At 36.5% G+C, this 27,402-nt stretch overlaps 1 protein-coding gene across 2 annotated transcripts in view; it reads right to left on the bottom strand.

The window, feature by feature from the left end:
• The window catches only part of LOC112046907 (uncharacterized), a 67,021-nt gene that overhangs the window by 11,674 nt on the left and 27,945 nt on the right, over positions 1-27,402 (bottom strand). For both annotated transcript variants that reach the window (XM_052884197.1, XM_024083752.2), the window contains exon 3: positions 8,699-8,763. In XM_052884197.1, the coding sequence (XP_052740157.1) occupies positions 8,699-8,763 (65 nt within the window). The remainder of the gene's footprint in view (positions 1-8,698; positions 8,764-27,402) is intronic.

Consider the following 27,402-nt stretch of genomic DNA (forward strand, 5'->3'; position numbering starts at 1 on the left):
TACTGGGTATTACCGAATTAAGCGAATCTGTACCAATTTTATTGTTTCGTTTAAAGGTATTTCGTTTAAGTTTTTGACAAAAATTCTGTTTTAGCAAGTGTCAGGAAAGATCAATAGACAAAACTAATCGCAATCAGTATGTTTTGGTAAGTATTTGTGGAAATATTATTACTAGCAAACAGCAAGAGGGAATTTAAATTATCTCAACAAGAGAAATAAATCAAAAACAACATTTTTATTATATACGGACCGATAAGCGAGATGGAGCGTCTGGGCAGCTTCCGTATGTCCAGCATCGTAAAAAACTGTCGATCAGATCCCAAGTTAAACGTCATCTGTCCGAACTCATAACACTACACTTCCATTTATGAAACCCGTTTTCGGCATCCGCTCATTCATAATACATTTACTTTCATCACAAAAATAAAAGTATGCGTAAAAACATTGTCACTAAAAGCGTTACGTGAACGAAATGCTGACCACGTAATTAATGAGATGATGACATGAGAGAGGAGCGGAATGCGGAACATTTCCATTAAAGACCGAAATAACAGTTATTTAACATAGGGCGGTGCGTGCGGCGTGCGCCCACGATGCCGCGCGAGCTATCGGTCGGACGGCGAGCGCGGGACCGCCGCGGCGGGGCGCGATGCACTGAATCGCCTCGAAGTTCGGACTTGCAGAATTTTGCAGCGTGGCCGCCCTTGACGGGGGCGTTGCTCCGGCAGGGACGAGCTGCGCACGCGACTCCCCGCATCCCTCGGCCCGAACGACGCGCCGACCCCTTTATGGCTCTGGACTTCGCCTATGCGAGAACCTCGAGCAGCCTTAGAATAATACTGCCACAATATGTACTTATAGCGCAATGCTAAAGGAGATGGTCCATTTCAGTTCCACTCTTGTACCCCGTATCATTAAAATTAAAAAAATACAAGGATCTTATTGAAATTTATTAAAGTGAATAAATGTAACTAAATAAAAAGAAATAAATTAATTAATTAAAACCCAAGTTTTTGAGTTATATCAAGATGGCGCCCTTAAAGCAACTATGACATGACAATTGACAGCAAACGTCAAATCGATTACTGCATTGAAAACGTTATCAATCCGCCATTATTACCTTTAATAATAGTGTTGTATTTCTTGGGAGATAATGAATATTATTTCCGAAACAATTAAAGTAAATTCGTAGATTTGTATAATCAAAAATAGTTTTAAAAAAATATTTTCTTTTATTTCCGCTAGGGTACAATGACTGGACCTGGGCTCCATACAATTTTGGACCATCTCCTTAGAATACTAGGCCATATATATTAAATATGACTAATATTCTCAATCCCCTCCAATTAGTTGTAACCCTCCAATTAGTTGTAAAAGACTGTGTTATGAGAGAGTACGGAAATAGTCCATCGGACGAGGATCGTACCACCACCTATCAATGATGAAAAGGGCACTTTTACCACTAAGCTATTTAAGCAACATATAGAGTACATTTTATTCCAAAAAAATACATAGTTAATGCGGGATTTGTGAAAAACTGAAACGAAGTCGAGGTGGTCCGTTAGTTTAAAATACGTTATCATAGTACGAGTATGTATTAATGTTAAATAGTTTTACAAGTAACAACATAACAAGTAAAAGCTCGTAAGCTCAAAACAGCGTGTTGCTCCAGTTGGTGCGTTTACGTAACTAACAGTCGGTCATAAATCTCGCTGTGATCTCAAAGATGACTGAGTACCTACCTACCTAAATAGTGATTCTGTGTCTTGAGCTATTTTTAGGAGTAAAAGGTAACAGAGGGCACCGACCGTATGTATGCGTTTCTCTCGCAACACAGATGTTAGGACGGTATATAGTGCATCCAGTAACAAATCCATACTAATTATGAACTAACCGAAGTCCCACGGTTTCTTCCGCGTAGTTCCCGTTCCCATGAGAATACGGGGATCAAATATAGCCTATGACACTCACATCATTTATACCGGAAAATTTATGGTTCCTGCGGGATTTGTAAAAAACAGAATTTCAGGCAAACGGAGTGGCAGGCGTATAAAAGCTCTACGCTAATAAAATGTTTAAATAAATAATGTGGATCCTAACAATATTATATATGCGAAAGCTTATATCGAGGTTTGTTTGGATGTTTGTATGGATGTTTGTTTGGATGTTTGTTATTCTTTAACGCCGCTACTACTGAAGCTATTGTACTCTGGTTTGATACAAAGGCTACTTTTCATCCCGGAAAAAAACATGGTTCCCGCGGAAAGAAAAACTGAATTCCACGCAAACAAAGTCGCGGGCTTCCGCTAGTACTGAATATGATGTTATTTCTTGATAGATCCTGAAATAAAAAACGTCTAAAACTTAAAATTGTGATCTCATCGGAATATGTCCGATAGATTAACTCCACGTTTCATGAAAAAGCTCGTGACTGAGAACCTTATAGGGGATCGAAACTATAATATTGAAATATAAAAAAGGCAAAGCTCACGGACTATTGTCGGGCAATGCCCATCTAGTTTTGAACCCATACAGGGCCCATATAATTATGAGCTTGTACATAAAACACGGTATGTCCCAAAAATCGTTTGTTGGGAAGAACTATATTCCGACAAATGTGATTTTCACCTGTTTTTCTATTTCTGTATAATAGAATCCACTAACGACTGTGTAAATTCTAATAGGTGCTAATGAATATGAATGATAGGATTCTTGTAATACGGTTTAAATTCACATGGGTACAGTGGCCTGAACTTCATAGATGCAAAGATGTCTCCCCTAGCCCAGTGGCACGTCTTTCAACGATCGCTAACGCTTCGATATCTAGAAAAATTTATGGGAATAACAGATCTTGACCACGTGACTTGTCGATAGCAAATGTCATTCCCATACATATTTCTAGTTAGCGATCGTAGAAAGACAATCGACATGCCACTTGGCTAGGGGGGCTGTATTGGTAAAAGAATTTTCCATTTTGTACTATAGTGCCTACCCCATTTAAAAAGCTTTCACACGTCATAGGTAGGAACATAAAGATCGGCTGGGAAGTGCACGGAGCAGAGCTCGGAGCTCGGAGTGACGTCGCCGTGGCCGCTGGAGCTGGAATGCTGCCCTCCGCCGGGCTCCCCCCCACCCCCTTCCCCTCGCAATCCGGACGCGGCCTTTAAACCGCTCCGACGTGTTTCTAGAGTTGTTTGCACATTTTTTTACATTCCCCTCTTTTATTGAAACTCCTACACAACATCAGAACTACAGGATAAACTGCCTCTCTTATTAATCCAAATATGAACTTAATAGCAACTCACAGTCAGTGGCATGCATAAATCTTGTAACAAGGGTAAGCATTTTTTTTTATTCTCCACAAGTTAGCCCATGACTACAATCTCACCTGATGGTAAGTGATGATGCAAACTAAGATGGAAGCGGGCTAACTTGTTAGGAGAAGGATGAAAATCCGCACCCCTTTCTGTTTCTACACGACATCGTACCGGAACGCTAAGTCGCTTGGCGGTACGTCTTTGTCGGCAGGGTGGTAACTAGCCACGGCCGGAGCCTTCCACCAGCCCAAAGCCAGCCAGCATGCATGCAAGTGTATTCAAAATGTAATACAATGAAAATTCCTTGTCTAATAGGTACATATAGGTTGTTCGTGATGAAGTGCACGTCACTATTCACAGTAAAGAGGCGGGACTTAACAAGTCATGGTCATGGTCAAGTCATGGATACTAAGGGGAATATTGTCCATAATTAAAAGTAAGGCAAAAATTCTTTAAATAAAAATGATATCTCAACTTTCTTTATATCAATGACTAATTTAAATTCAATTAATCTCACCACTGAATGATAATGATTACCATTTGTTTTTATTTTCTATGGATTGATAAACTAAGATGAAACTATTCCATTTGGAATTACTGATTATTCAAATAATATAAACCCCGTACCGACTATGAAATGGATAAGTGAAAGAAAGTGCAATCGATTTCACTTTCAAAGCTAAATTAACTTTCTCCAGTGACATGTCTTATGTAATCTCTACAAGATAAAACGGTCAAAACAGAAACATTTGTATCTTACATTTCAATCTAAAGGTCATCCGACATATCATTCAAACTCTTCACACCTCCAAACATTGTTCTTGTGGAACTAGAGATTGCGAGGGCCAGACGAACCGCATTTTATGAAAGCTGAAAACTTGTCAGCCAATACTCCTACCTACCTAGGTAAGTAGGTACCGTAGCCAATTGTGGAGTTTGGACCATGATGACTTTGGTAGGCAATTTCCAATGGCCCGATCCTCAATTTTCCAAGTATAAAACGTAATTTTTTGACAATATATTCTACGGCAGCAAGGTCAGGCCCAGTAGATATGACCTTTGCCTTCGAATTTGGTCCAGAGCATGCTCCTCTAACATTTTAGTTAAATGTGCATTTTATGAAATATCATGTGTCTGAAACGGTGAAGAAAAAACATCGTGAGGAAACATACATACCTGAGAATTTTCTGAATTCTCTACGTATGTGAAGTCTGGCATTACATTGGACCAACGTGGTAGACTATTAGAATAACCTCTCTCATTCTGAGAGGAGAATCATGCTCAACAGTGAGCCCAATATCAGTTGTTAATGATGGTTCCACGGGATATCATTTGAAATCATGTCTCAACTAATTGACAAACAGCCTAAATAAAATGAGGTGAGTCTGTCTACAGCAGGATCTTAGTCCATTGTCATTGAACTACTATCTCAAAATATTTTAGACTAGCCGACCCGCTGCGGCTTCACCCGCGTTGTTCCTGTTCCCGTGAGAATACGGGGTTAAAATAGCCTAAGACACGCACAACTAACGTAACTTTCTAGTGGTAAAAGAATTTTCCTACAATACCAAAAACTTTACCACATCACACTTTACACGCTGCCTGCAATATTTTAAGCTCATTCATTGATGATGATCATTAAAGTAGTTGAACTGGTTAAAATAGGCTCCCACAAACAACTACTTTTTGTGTAGAATGTAGATACAATTGAATGAATATCATGTATTTTATGAATGAATTATTGTAAAATATAACACAGTGTGTGCATACAACTACGCAGATGTTGCCATAAAATAAAACGCGCCTGTGATGGCATGCGAAACAAACAGAAACCAAGCTTGCTCTGGAATCTGCCAAATCATATTATATTAAATGTTACAACAGCCTTTGTCTTGGCGGCTCTTTGAAATCCGACTTTATGTACTCCGCACTAGCTGGACATTACAGAAGCAACTTTCGTTGAGAGCTTTTTGTTGTCTTACAGGAAATTCCAAGACTTCAATTTTATATGGCAACCGGATGGGTAAATGGCGACCATTGAAATTTTTTAATCGAAAGGCAATTTATAACGTATTTGTATATGTATCAATGAAACTACAGCAAAAACTCCTTATTCGCGCTTCCTCTATTTGCGTTTTCACTATTCCCACTGAAAATACTGAGACCAAATTTAGTTTTTCGTGGATCTGACTACCGAAAACCTGCAAATTAAAACTTGCGAAATTGCGAATGGAATAATGCAACTGCTGAATATTAGCTTTAAAAACTGTCAAGCAAGAAAAAATTACAATATTTGGTCAAAAACTTCAATTAATTGTTTTTTTTTTTCATATATTTAAAATTTATTTTGTCACCCAAGAACGTATCCCTTATAATCCCATATAAAATAACATTCCATATTCGCGATTTCTGTATTCGCGGCACATTTACAGAACGTATCCCCTGCGAATAAGGAGCTTTTACTGCATATTAGTAGTTGGGAATAAAGATTCATCAATCACTTTCAATCATAAAAAGGCTGCATGAAATTGTAGTGACGGCATGCAAAGTGCTGGCTGAACAATGAAAGCTGACGGGCAGGTCGCGGTCGTTACCTTAATGGTCGTACAGCGGGATTCCAAGCCACCTTACTTTCCACGAGGGAATTCATTTGTGCGCACATTTCATAATTGGAATTTTCGTTTAAGAAAACAAAGCTTTCATTCTCGGCTTCATGAGAATGCTGTAATTAAAGATCATTTTATCCATTCATTAAATAATTTTATGTGAGAGATTTTGTCTTCGTGTTACATATATATAGATTGTCATTATACATTGTATTACGCAATGTGTTATGCTGGACTAAGTCTGCAATAGATTGTAATCGCTCTCTGATACTTTAATAAATGTTGTCTAGTTACTTTTCAATCACTGAATAATTGTATTTGACGTTGTAACGTCTCGGACCGCAGGCGAAATGTGGTTTCTTTTCTCGATAATAGGCAGGTATATATTTCACTTATATATCTCGGTAGCATAGTTTTTTTATAGCCGGACTTACTCGTAAGATGTGGCCCTTCTGATGGAAAGCCGTTGTCATTTAACAGAACAAAACTTCGCAGGGAATACAAGGAACACCTCCTTCCACGAGCTAACTCCCCGTTTCCATCAAACTGGGGTATAATCATTAACAACCCATATTCGGCTCACTGTGGGAGCTAGCTCGTAGCTATCATCATTAACAACCCATATTCGGCTCACTGTTGAGCAAGAGTCTTCTCTCAGAATGAGAAGGGTTAGACTAATAGTCCACGCAGTGGCCCAATGCGGATTAGCATACTTAAGACACGCAAAAAATTTGAGAAATTTCTCAGGTTACATAGGATGTTTTTCTTTGAGATACGTAATGTTTCATTTCTTAAAATGCACCTAACTGAAAAGTTTGAGGAGTATGCCCCGGACCTGGGGCAAATGTGCCTGCAATACTAATTGCACCGGCAACCATGCTCCTCAGACCGGTACACAGCAAAGCTGTTTGGCGGCAAAAAGTATGGCAGCAGTACTTCTCCAGAAAGGCTATGTCACAAAAAGCTCTACTACAGCTACAGACTATACTACCTACTAGTAAGTATAGTAACAGACTTATTTGGGAAAGTTTAGATCAATTAATAACAACATTTTGTTTTTCTCCATCGAAAAGCGACGAATCTCTGACAAATTCAGTAACAATAACATCATCATCAATATCATCATTAACAGCCGATGGACGTCCACTTCTGGACATAGGCCTCTTGCATAGACTTCCAAACAGCATGGTCTCGAGCTGCCACCATTCAGTGGCTTCCTGTCCTCTTGATGTCTTCGGTTCACCTAATAGAGGGTCGACCAACACTGCGCTTTCCGATGTACTTTACTATTCGACATCATATAGTGAAAAGTATTCTTTCCTATCTAACTCTGTCACAGGTACATTTCACTGCGAATTTTATTCTATAAAAGTTCAAATTCTTAATGATCTTGGAACTAAACATTACTATGTGTTAAGCAACTCTAATGAATAGTCATACCTTTAGTGGATGGTGTAATTTTCGCAGAATGTTTTTCAACTGTACATTTTATGTTCTTTACCTACTAAATATCAAAATAGTAGGTTATTTTTCTGGTATTGAGTGAAGTTAAAATGATTTCCAAATCAAAAAGGAACGTTACAACGAATGTTACGCCATGTGCAAGGAATGGGCAGGTGTGACAAAGAGGGCGTTCGAGCAAGGTGCACTTTCACGACTTTGAACACGTAAGGTTTCCGACGTCTATCTAACTGTCTATACATATACCTATCTATTGTTATAAGCTATTCCAAGAAACAAGTGATTAGATATCTAAATATATCGGTAGTATATAATACGAAACCAAAAGTACGAGTATAAGGCATGAGTAGTTTCGTCTCGTGTATTGTACCAAATCAATTGCCATTTTTAAGTTTCGTTTGAAACGACATTATTTGTCGTTGAATTAAAATTTTATTTTTTGAAGTATTTTTTTTTATTTTTATTTATTATTTATGTAGTATATATTATATATTATATGTTTTTTAGTTGTAATATATTATGTAATACATATGTAAATTTTAATATTATATTTACGTATATATTATAATATATTTATTTAATTATTTTATATATAATTACATATAAGAAAGAAAGAAAGAAGTAGGGTAGATGTAGGGAGATGTAGTGGAGTAGGATATGTAAGGCTATGGAAGAAGTGCACAAGTATCAAAGCGAAGCTTGACCGGGTCCGCTAGTCTAATATAAATATTTATTGGTTCTCATATTGGTAGTACGAGAGAAGCTAAAACGATAATTAACCTTGCAGTGGGTCAGTCAGAAATACCTCAGATAGTCTAAGGTTTTATAATATTGTAGTAGCTAAAACAATAATCATTGGTTCAAAATACTAATATATTATAATTGAATTCTTTGTAAATTCTACACTGACGCTACAAAGCATGGAAGGTAACATGATCGATATAATATGCAGTTTAAGTGAATTTCTCTCTAGCGCTCCGTTAAGTAATTTACATAGCCAAACATGATTTTGCAATGACCATTTATTTGCTAAAATATCATGGCTATACACGCATAAAACGAGTTCTTAACTGTTGCAGGTGTTTAATGGGTTCTCGTGTATTTTCTATAATATTTTATATAGATATGTAAATGTTTCTTTTTTTTTAAATTTTGTATGGCATACATTGAGTAACGGTTCATCAGTCTTTACTAGTTCTATCTTTTTTATGCAAGCTTAATTGTTTGCAACCACAAATTGTTATTTAAGTATTAGTATATAGGTATATCTTTTAATAACTTGAAATAATAAAAGACTAGCATATTTTTACTTACCATCCCAAAAACTTCTTTCGTACAACGACTTTCGTTTATTCGATTCGTTGTCGGTTGCCGGTTTCCTGAAAACAAAACAAAATAAATGATAAAATATCATCTACAAAATGTATAAATAAGTAATAAAAATTCCGACATCTTAATATATATCCAGGAAATTTTAGCAGATCCTTATCGTAAACCTCTCCGGATCGACATTTATGTAGCATTAATTTCAATTTGCCTTTATCATATATAGATAAACGACTTCTTAATTTAGCCTCTTAAAGGTGAACCGGTGTCTTATTAGGCGATGAAGATCATAAAATTATATCAGATCTAACAACCATCAAAATGTTTTTCGATTACGAATACTTAAACAATTTTTAATTATCACCCATCCGTTAACCTTCACCTGAATTAGAGACCATTTTATTCAACGTGGTTTTGCATAATTAAATATCCTTGACCAATGTGTCATATGCTTGCTTCATAATATGCAATAAAAAGCTAAAGTTAGCTTTGTGGCTTCTTGAACGTGGCGTATGAGCTATAAATTTAAAATTTATTAAAAACCAGTGTTGCCCATTGCTCCGTCCGTTTGTTATTCGAAATTTTTCAGTAGAAATTTTATAGTAGGTATTTAATATATAAGTATGCTTTTGTTGGTTAGTTGGTATATGGTAGTAATTTTTGAATTCTCCTTTCACAAAATCTCTCATCGCCTTTTTAAACTGTTAACTTTTCCCAAAAAATAACTTTTGCCAAGGTCAAATCTACGTATCTCTGTTTATAATAATTCATCAAATTATGAATAAAACAGGCCAAAAGGCAGTGTCACTGGTTACCTATCAGAACCCGGTAAACTTTACGTAATTCATCATTCTTGACCTAAAATAAATTGAACGGTTTAAAAGCTGACATGCTTATATTCTCTAAGGCAAGATTTTTTCATTGTAAAAGAAGTTACATTTGGCGATGTTGGTTAGAACTACTTAATCTCGAGCATGATGACTGTTCTCAAAATGGTTTCTACAGGCTCCACAGAACACAGATATATCCCATAAAGGAACCTAAAAAACAGTATATCTATATAACAAACTATATACCGTATTACTATCCGACGCCCAGCAGTATAACCAGCGTAGTTCTCTTTCCCGTGAGAATATGAGGACACAATATAGCCTATGAGACTCACAAATAACGTAGTGGAAAAAGAATTTTCAAAATCGGTCCAGTAGATTTAGAGACTACCCCCTACAATACCAGAAATTTTACCTCTTATAATATTAGTATAAGACTAGATGAAGACCGTCAAAATGATGTTTGAATTTGCTGAGTTGATGTCAGATTTAAGGTAGCAAGTAAAGTATATCTGCACAAATTTAAAAAAAACAACGATTAATAAGCACGTGCTATTATGAAAATAATGGTTTATCGTCACGTCTTTAATAAGAATCCTTGTCATACTGTGTCCATATGTATGTATGTCCTCTTTGAATTACCGATGACTAACATGTTTACATAAATGACCAATCACACCTATACATACGTCAGTATTGGTCCATACTTGGCATCTCATACAGAAAGTGTTTTTGCAATATTTCATTACTTTACAAGCACACAAAAAGCCTTTAGCTTTAAAAGCGAAAAGCATTAGCGATTAGACCGCCTTTGCAGTGTTTTATTACTCGACTGCGTCAGAACGAGGGTAATGTTTTTCCAAGCGTGTGTATGTTTACCTTATATATTACAATAAAACCTAATTAGCAAGACCGAATGTGAGTGTTTGTTTTTTATACATTTTTGTTCAAAACAAAAAGTTTATATTTTTGAATATTAAAAACAAATAGACAGATCTTCAATTTAAATAAAAATATTGTACATTTTTTTTTATTCAAACTAACTAAAATAAAAAAAGAATTTTCAAAATCGGTCCATAATTGACGGAATTATCGCTGAACATACATAAAAAACAAAAAAAAATCATACATACAGCCGAACGTAGAACCTCCTCCTTTTTCGAAGTCGGTTAATTAAAATATATAAATATGGTTTTACTAATTAAAATATATAAATTTCGCCAATAAAACAAACGCCTGGCTCGGTGATATATGATACCTGCAGCCGCATTCTTTGTGAACTCGATCAATTTACACTTGCTTTGTCGCTAAATTGAATCCAATAACATCGAAAACCTGTCCGGTGCCTTCCAAAATGTCAGGGTCCAGTAACTGACAATCAGAATGCCAGCAGACTCTACCGAAGCCTGAATACCTAACTAGGCATTTCAAATACCTATTCACTAAGCGAACGCGCCTTGAAACTGTTGAATATCGGGCATTAAACTATACATAGCTAGTAGGTTCCTTAACGTAATAAATCATAAATAACCATTATGTAAAACTTATAACATATAGATTAATATTCTGAGATAAGTATCATGATTAGTAGATGTAAAATAAATATTTATCACCTCATTAAGGTTTGGATTCATAGATTTTTCTTTTGTCTTTTTATGGTTGTGGTAACTAAATGAGATCAAATTGGATTTCAATAATATATACGTCTAGGACACACGGTCCAGTTAGGTAAGTCCAATTTCGAGAAAGAGGTAAGCTGCCGAATCCAGCTGGACTGGGCAGCGTTCGGGAAACTCCGTGACATCTTTACATCCAAAATTCCTCAGTGCCTGAAGACGAAAGTCTTCGAGACTTAGTCGCTAACTATGGGCTTTATAAGGAGGCTCAAAGTCACTCGGCGTTTGATGGAGTGAGTTATGCTTAGAGTTTCTTTGCGTGATCGAATCAGAAATGAGGAGATCCGTAGACGTACCAAATTCACTGACATAGCTCAGCGAGTCGCGAAGCTGAAGTGGCAACGGGCAGGCCACATACTTAGTTCAAAAAGCCGATGGACGTTGAGGTTCCAAGGTGCTAGAATGGCAACCCCGCTCCGGAAAGCGCAGTATTGGTTGACCCCCCACTAGATGGACCTAGGACATCAAGAGGGTTGCAGGAAGCCGCTGGATGCTGGTGACTCGAGACCGTTGTGTTTCAAAGTCCATGCAAGGAGGCCTATGTCCAGCAGTGGACGTCCATCGGCTATTAATGATGATGATGATGATGAAGAAGAATCTTATAGGAATAATTACGTTTCATATATTACGCGTTTTACGTACGCTTTTAAAGAGTGAAAATGTGTGTTTAGATACTGACTCTACTACAGCATTGGTAAGCTGACCGATAAAATCGCCAACTAACTGAATTTTTACGAAATAGTAATTTCAAAACTCTTTGACCGCATCAGCCATCTTGCCCTTGAGCATGTTACGGACATACTCATATTCATAAATAATGCGAATAGTTTTGTATCGTATATTAGTCGCGTTCACGCACGATTAGCAACTGTAGGTATATGCCAGCGTTATAGTTATATAAGTATGTCTTGGTTATTAACCGGGTTCTGAGTTGTATTCCCAAAGTTGAAATTGAAAAGATGATGAAAATCTTAAATTTCATCATCAGCCTATTTCAACGGGCCCACTACTACAGGGACAGGCCTCCGTCTAGGTAAGGAATATGGAGCTTAAACTCACTATGCTGTTCTGCTCCATCCCGGTTTGCGGGCCTAGGTTAATAACTCCTTTAGGATCACTATCAGATGCTAATAATAAGGCCCGACGGCATATACTGCTGCTCGAGGCAACCACGTGTAATGCCACAAACTTTCCAAATCCAAATTTTAAACAAATTTTAAGATTTTATATAAATTGATCTAGTCCCTACCTCAATAATATATGTATCGCAGAATGTTAAGCGTTTCAAAGTGCGATGCCGTGTAGAAATTCTGTAACTACATAACATCAGATGAGATGGAAGTCAAGCGCCAACCAATAGTGAAATAAAAAAAAAGAATAAAATAACTAATTTAAAACTGACAATTAATTGATCAAAGTGTAAACATTGATCTAGTTGCTCTACCAAATTACTGAAAAGAAGTTTCTTTTCAGAAAGGTTGATAGCTACTCGCTATTTTATTCACAATCGCTAGCACGTATTTATTTTGCGAATGTGCTTTCATCCCAAAATAAATCGCAACGAGTTTTTGCTCATCAACACTACAATGCAATTTTAAATCGAAAAAGATGTTACGGTGTCAGCGTGCCACGAAAAACACGTGAACAGAAAACAAAAATTACAGGGAATTCGAAGCGCGAAAGTATGCATTTTAGAGCGCGGTGTAACCTAGGTTAACCACGTCGTGACCCCCCTCTCCCCCCGCTCACGCCCCCCCATCCCACCAAGCCTCGCTTGCGCTCGCGCAGGTTAAGCCGCCCGTCGCTCGCCGGAAAACCTTCACGATTATATTCAGTTACATCGATAGTCGATATTGGATCAAAGTTTCTTCACAGTGAAGGCAAACAATGCATGACTCTTTTAACCTTTTGAATTCTTTAAAACCTTTTAAGGAGTGAAAGTCAGTGCGAACTGAATGAGTTATTGTTGAGGCGTAAATCCTCAATGCCCCACGTCAGATTACTTTTAGCTTTATTTTGTCGTCTTGCTCTCTACTTAATTCACGTTCAAATGCCGCCAGGTGAAACAGTAAATACTTAATCGCTGCACAGAGCAACAATAATGCGACGGCAAAAAACTAAAACGGAATTCAGTTTCGCTACGGCAATTGCAAATCCTTTATAGGTTTCAAGTACCTGCAAAGAATGTATAAAATACGAGCAAGCAAATAAAAGTATCTAGATTGGATCCTACCAAAGAAGTTTGAAATGGAATGAAACGTGTAAAAAGTAGCTCATTGGCATAAGGATTTACAGAAAACTTCACCCATAAGTACTTTATAAGTGTTTCTGTAATAAGCAATATATTTTTTGTATTCAGCAATAAGTTAGCGCTTGACTGCAATCTCACCTTTATGACGATGCAGTGTTCGCTCAACTTGTTGGGGGCACTGTATAATCTTTATCTCTGACTGGTTTCCATGCGGTGTTATTGCTGGCAGGGAGAAAGCTTTTTCTTTATTTCAGGGAGAAATTATGTTAATTGAGGTAAAAAAATGGTATTTACAAATAAAAATAATCATTTGAGAACGGCCGCAAACCATGACTGGCCAAATTCAGACGATGAATATTTTCACTCGTTAAGTGCTCCAGGAGTTGCAAAGCTGAAGTAGCAAAGGCGGTGCACATAGTTCGAAGAGCCCGTGGACTAAAACTAAGACCTCACAACGGAAAGCATAGTGTTAATACTAGATGGATTGCCGAATTTCAGGAAAACTTAATCGTTATAGCCATTAGTTTTGAATCGAGAACTGGCACCAGTTCCAGGCTCCATCCTTAAATTGTAAATCGATTGGGAGAGAGCATACGTCCGGACGTCATACCGGGAACGACTGGGAAAAATACGACCGATCGTAACGCTGTAAATTAAGTAGTTAAGGAAATATTGCAAATTGGAGAAAAATCAGCAACTCTTTAAAGAATATGAGACACTTATAAAAAGTAAAAGGCACTCATTAGTTACCACTGTTCGGTATTAAATTAACAAGTAGTTCCGCTACAATTGAAGCCGTATTCATAATATTCACTTTCGATGCAAGTTTTTATTTAGGCACAAAAAATAAAACTACTTTATTCGTGAATATAATTCATACACGAATTATACATATTACAAATGAAAGTATTTAAAATTAATAATATTGTTGTTGTTATTATAATTATGGTTCTTAAAATGAACTTGTTTTTAAGGTTGTCAAGCTCTTAAAAAACTTCGTGTGACTTTTGAACAGGTGTGAACCAACAATGTGATGTGTGTATCTAATCTCACAGTAATGAAGGTGCAATTAAAATAAACGTATGTATGTGATGTATTTAAGTAGTTTATATCTACTGCTATAAATTTTAACTGTCTTATTGGCTCAGTGAGAGCCGTGATAGCCCAGTGGATATGACCTTTGCATCCGATTCTGGAGGGTGTGGGTTCGAATCTGGTCCGGGGTTTGCACCTGCAACTTTTAAGTTGTGTGCATTTTAAGAAATTAAATATCAAGTGTCTCAAACGGTGAAGGAAAACATCGTGAGGAAACCTGCATACCAGAGAATTTTCTTAATTATCTGCGTGTGTGAAGTCTGCCAATCCGCATTGGGCTAGCGTGGTGGACTATTAGCCTAACCCCTCTCATTCTGAGAAGAGACTCGAGCTCAGCAGTGAGCCGAATATGGGTTGATAACGACGATTGGGTGGTTAGCCTAAAGATCATGACAACCTGTGTTCGAGTCTTGTATCTATATGTAATCATCTCATTCAGTAACTGTTGAGCACGAGACTCCGAGATCGAGAGATCAGAATGAGAGGGGTCAGGTTAATAGTCCACCACGCTGGCCCAATGCGGTTTGGGAGACTTCACACTAATAGAGAATTAAGAAAATTCTCAGGTATGCAGATTTCCTCATATGTTTTCTTTTACCGTTTGAGACACGTGATATGTAATTTCTTAACATGCACATAACTGAAAAATTGGAGATGCATGCCCGGACCGGATTCGAACCTAAACCATCAGAATCGAAGGCAGGGGTCATTTCCACTGGGCTATCATTAAATGAGAATGACTGTCCCTGCAACCTACAGGCATTTGCATTAAAATAAGTTAATAGTACTATTAGCTACATTAGCTTATTTTAGACTAAAATTGTAATAAACTCTGTACTTACGGCATAATACGTTTTTCTGGTAGTCAGTCAATAATTTATAATGAAATTAACATTTTCTAAACTACTAGTACTTACTACTATAACCATTTCTGCTGCACAAATTAATTTAATTTATTGTAGTGGACCATTTATGTATAATATTATGGCCTCCGTGGTGCAGTGAAATGCGCGGTGGATTTACAAGATGGAGGTCCTGGGTTCGATTCCCGGCTGGGCCTATTAAAGTTTGCTTAATTGGTCCAGGTCTGGCTGGTGGGATGCTCCGGCAAAGACGTGCTGCCAAGCGGTTTAGCGTTGCAGTACGATGTCGTGTAGAAACTGAAACGGGTGTGGATTTTCATCCTCCTCCTATCTTATAAATTGCATCATCACTTAGTATCAGGTAAGATTGTAGTCAAGGGCCAAATTGTAAAGAATAAAAAGAAAATTAGGTAAGTACTACTGTGGTAATTTTATTATGAGTATGGTCACTCGTTACGGCGAACTCAATACGACCACAAACCGACATTCACCGTAACATTCTTTTGATATTTCACCAGACCACCTCCGGTAATAAGGAAACGCCATAATGTGTTGTGGGACGTTCGTGAAAGCCGTTGGGGTGCGTCAACGCATATGGCAACCATGTTTTTTATTTAATCACACAATAAAATGAATATGTTTATATACTTTGTTTTTGTTTTTTTTTTTTTTGACGCCATGATAGCCTAGTGGATATGACCTCTGCCTCTGATTCTGGAGGGTGTGGGTTCGAATCCTGTCCGGGGCATGCACCTCCAACTTTTAGTTGTGTGCATTTTTTTAAAAATTAATTATCACGTGTCTCAAACGGTGAAGGAAAACATCGTGAGGAAACCTGCATACCAGAGAATTTTCTTAATTCTCCGAAATGGGTTGATGACGTAACTTTGTTTTTATTTATAAATAACAATAAATAAAATTAGCGGACGCCCGTAACTTCGTCCGTGATATCATCGGTGTAAACTGACGATCAAGTAATCTGACATGCCTGCAGCGCTAACGGCTTGACAGCCAATAAAACTGATCGTGTATTGGTCGCGATGTGCATGACATAATGCCGAGGCTGACATAACTAGGTATGGTAAAGCTATCCTTACAAGATAGATATACGACTATGCCATTACGGACCTATTTGTATATTAATAAAAGAAAAATTGTTTCTCGAAATAGCATTTCAAATGTAGCTTCCACTGGTCTATCCGTACAGTATTAGGTATAGTACAAAAAATATTTTTTTAAATAATCTATCGCTTGGCTGCAATCACTCATGATGGTAAGCGATGGATGTGTGGATCGAGCTTTTAATGCCTATTCACTCTTGATACAACCCATATTATTGCGATTTGTACATAATATTATATCTTTTTAACATGAAAATTGAACCGACTTCAAAGACGTATTTAACTTATTTTGATTTTAACACTAAACTTCTGAACCGATTTTCATGAAAATTAAATGGGACCAATCTAGAAGTATAATCTTTCAATCAAAAAAAGAATTTTCAAAATTGGTTAATAAATGACGAGGTTATAAGATAACAAACATTTAAAAAAAAAAAACGCGTCGAATTGAGAACCTTCTCCTTTTTTTAGGTCGGTTAAAAATACATAAATTCGTCGTAAATAACCTCACACTTAATCAACACACTAAAACTGTCGATTATGTTACAGGTATGCCCAATAGTGATACGAATAACTTTGTTAATTAGCATAACCTTATAATTTAGTAGAAGGGCCCTATTAATGTACTCACAGCATGTGTAAGGTATTTTACGATTTTCATATCGAAGTGGCATACATAATATTATCATGCTATTATAAAATACCTTATACAGAATACCGGTATTCCTAGTTCAGTACACGTATAACATTGATCGAGCAACCTTCCCTTTTAGACCGCCTCTGGTTATAAATAGCCACTATTGCCTGTACAGTTGGTTTTTTTTTAAATTCTATGGTCTGTTGTTCACTGGTTTATTATGCAGCTTCTTGTCTATTAAACTGCCATATAAATAAGCTTTATCTACAATTCCAAAGAAAAGTATTCTTATATCTACTCATGATATTGAATTGAACTTTGTTTTTGAATTTAAGTTTTATATGTAGTAGATTTTTTAAAATTGCATTTGCAGTACTACTAAATATAAGTTAGTATTATATATTATTATATTCGGCTCACTGCTGAACTCAAGTCTCCTCTCAGAATGAGAAGGGTTAGGCCAATAGTCCACCACGCTGGCCCAATGCGGATTGGCAGACTTCACACACGCAGAGAATTAAGAAAATTCTCTGTATGCAGGTTTTTTCACGATGTTTTTCCTTCACCGTTTGAGACACGTGATATTAATTTAAATTAATTCCAACCCAAGATTATTAAAAACTACTATTATGTCTGATAAAACCTCGTATACAATTCTGTGTACTCGTTTAGATGGACCTACGTAGCTATTATGTAAAGAAAGTAGTCAATTATATAAAGCGAATGGATATATCAAAATTTATTTTGAGTGTTTGTATTTTTTGACAAACATTAGTCCTAGTTTGATTTTAAATATATCTGAATATTGAAATATGGTTTTATATTCAGGTACCTATACTAAAATTGCATCCTTAATAAATTGGAACAAAAAATTCAGAAAGATAGACAAAACAAAACGGGACATAAATCTATAGCCTTTTTGTAACAGGTATTTAGTGATTTTAATTTTAGTAGTTATTTATCATCATTAGAGTCCATAAAACTTATAAATAATGTACATAATGATTCAATAATAAGTTTATTGGATCTAGATATCGTCAGCTCGCATTCCGATCCTACATTCAATACTCTTATCTTATTTATGTTTCGTTTAATGTATAACGTCAAATATTGATAAAGTTTATTTATAAAAGGCAGGTACTATGTTGAAGGTTTTTTTTTATATCACCGGTTAATTTGAGGGAAAAAGAGTATTTTTTTTTATGATCAATACGTCAATCTATCTAATCTCGTATTACTTGGAAAATAATAATATTTTGGGTAAATGTAAAAAACATCATGGTTTTTTTTTAACTAGAATACAGCTCAACTCAATTCTAAGAACTCTATTTTTCCATCAACCTAAAAGTTAATCATTGTCAAACCTTAATATTATAAAATTTTAATACAACTTTATTAAGTAATTACGACCTAATTCATTTTATACAGGGTCAGGGTAGTCGGGTAAAAAGAAGCCCGTTGCTTAAAAAAGTAAATGATAAGGTACTGAAAGATACAACGCCAGTAAAAAGGTACCGTTAGAGGGCGACACTTCGCTTCGAAGAATATTACGTCGTTCTTCATTAGGTATACCTTCAAGTAAGATAGGGTTGTCACTAGTGCCTTTTTACGTGTGTAAGTTTTTAGTATATTTTAATGAGTTAAGTTCAGATCATTCAGAGGGGTTATAGCTCCAGAGTATTGAATACCGTGCCTACTACGAATATAAATAAACATAAAATTACAAGAATAAATTTTTCATCCATACAATTAGATTCTTGTAAATATTTTCTTGTAATCTTAAGTTTATTTGCATAGTTTTAGTTTTAGTTATTTAATTTAATTTTTATAGTAAATTTTACTTTTATTATATTGTACGTTATCATTTATTTATAAATAAAGTTTTCTACAGCACTCGAAATATCCTTCTAAATAGCATAGTATACGGTAAGAGATAGTAATGCTATCTACGATTATAGGTTCTGGGTTCGATCCCCACGAAAGCGTTCCAGTATGATACCGCGTAAACCATTAGAGTTATTATATACCTACCCTTTAGGTAGAACAAACTTGTGCCCCTTTCAAGTTATCTACAGAAATATAAATCATCAATATACTGTGAAGTTATCCCTATCAACTTAAAACTTTAATGTAAAAAAATAATTAAAGAAACTTCGAAACTTAATGCGTTGCGTATCAGATACTTTTCGCTCAGTTTCAATATCCTACATTCAGATCGCAAATACGTGTAGCGTAGCTTAATGTCAACTTTTTTATTAAATATTCTTAGATTTTAGTCATGTATTCATTAATGTGACATGAACATCATTTTAAATAGTTGAGAAAATTATTCCTTCGAATTTGGCAACCCTGACATCGGGTATAGCCAGATCCTCAACAAAAAATATGTTTGCTCCCACACTACATGTTCTGTCCGACAACGTACGGTTACATTCTTGTTAAATCCTTATATACACGTACAAAATATATGATATATATCTGGAACATGCTCTGTACCGTTGGCTGCAATAATAATTTATTATATTTCTTTGTGTAAACATTTACTGCGATGTGACTGCAGTTTTAACGCTAACTTACAGTTGCTGACGCTCTAAAAAGTTATGAGACCGCAAAACTTCTTTGAGTATAAAATAAACAATGCTTATCATTATCACCTCAGAATAAGGAATACATATTATCACTTACAATCTACACTAATATTATAAAGCTGAAGAGTTTGTTTGTTTGAACGCGCTAATCTCAGGAACTACTGGTCCGATTTGAAAAATTCTTTCAGTGTTAGATAGTCCATTTATCGATATACATTATCCTTATTATTTCTACGGGAATCGCGCAGGTGAAATCGCGCGTCAGCTAGTTATAAATAATTGAAAAAAGTAGAACTGACTAATTCACATACATAATCTCTAAGCCAAGAGATAATAATATAATTTATCAATTTCTATTTATATAGTTAATAGGACATTTGGTGGTATTAATTTAGACAGATACTATAATAAACCAATTAATAGCATAAAACAAATAAGCCGCGTTTGATTTTCTTACGGTTTTCACCAATAGACGGAGTGATTCACGGGAAACTAGCAGTAAGTATGCCATTATAGAGAAATTTGGTCCCAATCTTATAGCCTGGGCTCGACACTGACAAAGCTCGTTCGCCCAAGTCCCTTGCTAAGTTTCCTGCGGACCTATTAAAGAAATCGGTACCTACTTACACTCCAAGTGCATATTCTTAATAGAAAATATTCAACCTCTCAACCTAAACGCATATTTTTCCGTTCTGTCGAAGGTTAGAAATAAGCCTTATTAGTTTTTGCAGGATGACAATTTTTCACTAAATCCTATCGCAAAAAAATATAGTCCAAAAATAAGCAAACAAACTACCAAACAACCGTTAAAAACTACATGAAAATTAGTTCAATTCTCAAAGATAAGGTTAAATAGACAAACAGACAGTAACATAAAATAAATAAATCGATCTTTTCATTTACTTTAGTTTAAGGCTTAATTTTTTTAGTTAGGTACACCCTAGTTTCTAGTTCTACTAACGTTCTATGTATGTGCTATTAATAACAATGCATTGATTTAAAATATTAAATCAATCAAAATATTAAATCAATATCAATCAGTTTCTTCAGTTCCTATTGTTTGCTTTGTTAGTATTTATCTTTGCTAATATTTATGTTGGGAATTCCAAATCTCTGTTAGAAGGTCAGGAGGTAGGTCGCATAGCATTGCAAGCATTACTTTGCAGATACACTTTAATCTGACATCAATTTTGTTATTAGGTATTTGTGTCGGTGCTGAGCATGTTTTTGTGTGAATAATAATTTCATTAATTCTCTTCAATTAATCATAATAATCACAAATCGACATTATGTGCGCAATTAATCTTTTTGCTCAAATGTAGTAATATATTAAAATATTCAATTTTGATTTACAACTAGGTATTTTGATTGAATCATTTGTAATTTTGTAGCTTAATTGACATAGTATTAGCAGACAAACACTCGTACATACCATCACGCCTCATTTGCTTAGAGACCACGTCCGTCAACTTGCTATGATCCTTGCATATCTTCATTACTTTTTCCATTCTCATAATAATCATATTTGATTTTAATTGATAAATAACCTTGAAAATGAATCAAATTGCAGTAACTGCATATATTGTGTAAATAGTACCTACCTAACTGCGAATGAAAAATTTTAATGGATTAGTAACCGAAACGAAATACCGAGCATTTAAAAACATCAGTTGATTGCATATTGAAATGTATCCCATCCAGTTAAAACGTACTACAAATAAGGCAATCCATCAAATTAACTACGAGTATGTAACCTAACACACCTATATCGAACATAGCACAGAACAAAAGCTGACGTCACCCAGACGTGGACTTTTTAACTCACGATGTCAGGTGCGCTCGGACTTATATACTCAGGCCAAAACACCCTTCCCGAACGGCCCTCTAAGCCGAGGTCCGAGTCTCAGAGGAGACGCCCTTAGAGAGCCGTTCCGCTCATCTACTCTGCTTCTGCCTTGGGGCCCCATCAGGCGATGCTTCTGCGATCGCTCAAACGCCACGGTGACGCTGCTGAGGTCCCATAAAGGAGCCTACGGCATAATCAGAATACAGAACAAAAATCTATTTCTATGCAGCAGGGTGTCACTAAGGTTTTTATCCACCATAACAAGAAGTATGTTGTTTTCTGTGATACTTATTTAATTAATGCACACAAGAACCTACGATCATGTATCTATAACTAACGGGACCCATATACAAAAAAAAAGTAGTTAGACGTGCAGTATGGAATTGTAAGACGTTGTTGTTGTTTGGTAAGAAAACTTATAAGTTGGTTTTCATTACAGTTAGTTGACAGGTGAAACGATGTATTATTAATGATGGCTTAAAGGTAAACAATAATTATAAGCTAGCTGACGCCGCGCGGTTTTACCCGCGTGGTTCTCGTTTCCGTAGAAGTACGGGGATAATATATAGCCTTCGTCGATAAATGTGTTATCTAAAACTTTAAGAATTTTTCAAATCGAACAAGTAGTTCCTGAGATTAGCGCGTTCAATCAAACAAACAAAACCTTCAGCTTTATATATTAGTATTATAGATTTTGTTTGCATTAAAATCAATTGTAATTATTTTAATTTTCAAAATAAATTTGAGATTTTTAATAGTAGCTTACTTTATGAAAACAGCTGAATACTGTCACCAATCGTTATATAGTTGCATAATTATCTATACAAATACAAATGTAATTTAGGCTTTTGCATTCCTCTTAACGTAACATGTCGACCATTTTAGACGGCCTCCGTGGCGCAGTGGTATGCGCGGTGGATTTACAAGACGGAGGTCCTGGGTCGATCGAGGTTTTCTTAATTGGTCCAGGTCTGGCTGGTGGGAGGCTTCGGCCGTGGCTAGTCGCCACCCTACCGGCAAAGACGTACCGCCAAGGGATTTAGCGTTCCGGTACGATGCCATATAGAAACCGAAAGGAGTGTGGATTTTCATCGTCCTCCTAACAAGTTAGCCCGCTTCCATCTTAGATTGCATCATCACTTACCATCAGGTGAGATTTAGTCAAGGGCTAACTAGTAAAGAATAACAAAAAAAAACATGACCTTATAAAACGTAAAGACGTCAAATAAAAATGCGATGACCTGTGATTAAGATAATCAGTCCTTCTATTCGTCCATGTAGATACAAAACCTAAATCCTTATACCTAAAACCTAATATTACAAACGGGTAGATTTTGTGAGTTTGCAGGGGGTAGTCACAGGATCTACTGAACCGATTTAATAATTTTACAAATATAACGTTATTTCAAAGTTTTATAGGCTTAAAGTCATCACCGTATTCCCAAGGGAACTATGCGGGTAAAACCTCGGGGCGTCTGCTAATTTGTAATATTTTCTTCGATAAAACTTAAAAGACACAATTATCTTAACCAAAGACGCCTTACAATTTTAATCTTTTACGCTGTGTCTTCGTTTGCCACGATATGATTTGAGCACGGGCTGTCAAACTTTCAGTTTTCATTTATGTCTTTATGACTATGGTCACCACAGGCTCTAAGACTATTATGACGTCATGACAAACTAAACTTGGGACATCCCATTTGATGCTATCAGCTGTTTGCATAATTAGTTCGGAATGCAGTAGAATATACCTACAGAAAAAGCCATTAAGAAGTTTTCCTGTTACAATTTTCATAATACCTTGCAAGTGCAATTAAAGTGCTTTATAATTTCTTAAAAGAAATATTTGCAGGATAAAATCAGAATATACCAACTACTGGAATAAAATATGCACGGAAGCGAGTCCCTCATTCTTTTTGGAAAGCTCCTTTCCCTGGAATATATGACAAGGACTAAAATAGCATCATGCAAATCGGTACGTATCTAATCCTGAAAAAATACGAGTAGGTACATAAAAAAGGTACACATTACTTGAAAAACATTTCCTCCTCCTCGTCCTCGTAATTATACGCTACTCATTAGTCTGCCTGTTTGTTGCGACTATTGAAATGGCTGGACCGATTTTGGTGGGACTTCACTGGCAGATGATGTTATAAGGAGTAACATTAAGCCCAGTGTTCCTCCCGTATTTTTACGGGAACGGGAACTACGCGTCCGCTAGTTATAAAGTACCCACTAAATTATCTAATATATTAAAGAACGTCACGGACTTTGTTAACAAACTCCTCCGAAACGGTTTAATTCTGTTATTGAAGGTCTTTCGATTTTTATGAAATTTTGTATAACAGGTAGATCCGACCATCTGACAACATATATTTATCATACCCCTAAATCATAAGGGTGGTTCCCCAATTTATAAGACGAAACAGCGTTTGCTGGGTCATCTAGTAATTTTATACTATACTAAATTACTGTACATAAAGTTAGTATATTATAAAATTACTAGATGACCCAGCAAAGATCAAATATTTTACAATTACTGTACATAAAGTTTATCGAACGTGATTTATCTCTCGCCTGACTTAATTTCGCATGCAAATCCATTCACAGACTTAAAACTTATTTTGAAAATCACTTAGCTCGATATAAATTGCCCCTTAGTGATAGAGTACAGGGCGGGGCGCTCGCTACTGCAGTGCACCAACATATTTCTAATTTACATCCGTGGAGTGACCTGTTCTACCAGTAAACTGTAAACTAGGCTTAAATTAACATTGTATCTGTGCACTTTCGAATCGATACTATTCACATAAAGTCTGTATGTAATTACTTAATATACCTTCTATTTTATGCACTCTCACTTTTTGAATATCGCCATAATAATCATCATCTTCGTTGTCAGCCTTTTTTAAAGCTAAGCCTCTTTATACTCGTCTATTAGGATTTGAGACCTTTGTCCGTTTTGTTTGGAAGTCCATGCAAGAGGCCTATGTCCAGCAGTGGACATCCATCGACGGTTAAGGATGATGACATATTAGGAGAAGGGATATTTACTACCACGCTACACCTACTGGTGTAACCACCAACTTCTCAACTCTAGGCTGAATTTTTTTTACTGAAAATTTATTAAATTAAGAAAAACTGAATATTTTATAGTTCGACTTAGGACTCAAACCTAGGACCTCGTGATCCAAAGCCCCATGATATAATTTCTCTCCCCCAATTAAAGCTAAAACGAAACGCTTTTCATGATTTTAGTCCAATCAAGTGAACTGTTTAGTTATCGAGGAGCGCTTTGTAACAGAACCTAGCTGGAAAAGGACTACCGCCACACATCTCTCATAACAGCAATACTGTGTTCTAGCTTAAAATGCATGGTTGCGGGTATAATAACAGGCACTTGAAGTTTCACCTCCTTCTCAGATTGATAGTCATAGGTCGTACCTACTTTGTAAGACGTTCTTATGCCCAGCAAAATATTGCTCTGTTTATAGTAGGTACCCTAACTAGGTAAAGTATTTGCCCTTCGTGCTCTTTCTCTGACAATTACTATCAAAACAACAGTCCAGCTTAAAGAGTCTTTTTAAGTCTACCATGCATCTAAGAACCATATCATTCATAGTACAGTAGGGTGTGAAACATAAACGTACATGAACCGGAGAAAACGTGTCTTATTAATGACAACGTCTTTTGATCTGAAAGAGCTCGAACAATATGGCCGATTCTCAGACGTAACCGATATGCACACACAAAAATTTCATAAAAATCGGTCTAGCGGTTTGAGGCAGTTTGGCAACAAATACCTAGATACGAGAATTTTATTTACCTGTTAAGTTTCTTTATATGTTTGACCTAATTACTAAACATTTACGCGTTACTAAACAATTTTTTATTAAACTATTTTGATAAAATTGTTGCTTACGATATACAATTAGTTTTAATGTATTACAAGCCAAGATTCAAACATAGAACAAACACTTCATAGGAAAGCGGTTTCTAGTTAAAGACTCCAAGATAAGCCAATTTACATAAATCGATGATCGTAAATTATTATTGTAACAGTACAATAGATTTTTTAGAATAAAATAATAAAGATAGATATTGACATAACGGCATTCACAACGGTCATAGCACGTACTAATTGCAATTCACTCAAGTTGGTAAGCACGAGCCAATGTAACCCATTAGAGTGGAATTCTGTTTGAACTACAATATGTGTGTGCAAATAGCTAAATAGCCTCTCATAAGCGGGGCAGCCGACTAGTCAATAAGTCGAGAAAGGGACGAGCGTGCGAATAGGGTCAAACGCGCCATTGTCACTACGTCTCGCTCTTTACCACTCGGCGACATGTATTCCTAGTACATTTATGCGCACATATGCTCGTGCGAACGCCATGAGCGCAAGATCAAGGTCCAACTCACCGCTTCCGCCTCTTACACGAGGAATCTATGCGTCGAAACGCGTCTGACTGGCTCGCGGAGCCATAGCCGCATTACAGCAATTTCGCAAGCTTTCCAACTAACTATTTAATTACCGGCACAGACGCGCCGCAGCTTGTTAAAAGACACAAGCGTGCGACTTTAATCGCCTTTTATCAGTAGGAAACGTAAAGCACAGTTTCTTGTAGGTGTTAAAATAAATGTTGGCGCACAAAAACGAGATATCGATACCGTCGTCGTGACGGATGCTTACGATTGTGACGACCGGGTGAAAGTACGATCTCGTCGGATAGATGCAGGCATAAATTTAATAACAGTATTAGATGTATATAGACGGAGAGCCAGCGATAACTACTCTCGTCATTTTATAACAGCTGAGAGTTTCTCAGCTCATGCTCTTACCATAGGCTAGAATTTGGGAGGTAGCAGATTTCGAGAATCCCTACACACAACCGTCTAAGTACAAAGTTCTAATTCGCCTTGACACTTGATGGCTATTCTTCGCTAGAAACTCTTAAAGTTTTGTCCTAAACTTATAGTGTTTCTCGAAAGGTTGCGGGAAGTGACTGGCGAGTAGGTATATCATTTCTCATATAACGCTAAGGAAAATGAAAAAAAATACACTTTATATTTAAGACGGTCGAGAGTCTGGATCCTTCAATCCTGTTACCTCCCGAAGTAACTACAGTCCAAACCCATGCTTGGCAATGGTAGTAGCATACAAACTTTCAGCTTTTATAAAATAACGAAGGTCTAAGGTTCACTGGCTCTTACACTAATAGGATTGCGGAGACAAGGTCCGCGATGCAGGGCCGGCCGGCGCGAGCGAGTACCGTTAGCGGGCAAAGCTCGCCGCATGCCGACTCTGGCGACACGATCGGGCCACTAAGTCTCGAGATAATCTATAAATTATGTCGGGTAATATTAAAATTTCGATTGTAGAGACATACCGTAACGGTAGATTTTTTTATCGGTGACAGGTTTGCGCTCGAACAGAATGTTAACTGATAGTTACCGGTGAAGCTAAGATGGAAGAGTTACGGCACTTTTATAAACCTTTTTTGACGGCCTCCGTGGCGCAGTGGTGTGCGCGGTAGATTTACATGAGGTCCTGGGTTTGATACCCGACTGGGCTGATTGAGGTTTTCTTAATTGATGCAGGACTGGTGGGAGGTTTCGGCCGTTTCGGGTTTCTACCGACAAAGACGTACCGCCAAGCGATTTAGCGTTCCGGTACGATTTCAAGTAGAAACCGAAAGGGGTGGATTTTTATCCTCCTCCTTATAACCACCAGGTTAGATTGTAATCAAGGGCTAACTTGTAAAGAATAGAAAAAAAAACCTTT

This window comes from Bicyclus anynana, chromosome 1 (genome assembly GCF_947172395.1).
Source record: "Bicyclus anynana chromosome 1, ilBicAnyn1.1, whole genome shotgun sequence".
In the NCBI taxonomy this organism is placed as follows: Eukaryota; Metazoa; Arthropoda; class Insecta; order Lepidoptera; family Nymphalidae; genus Bicyclus; species Bicyclus anynana.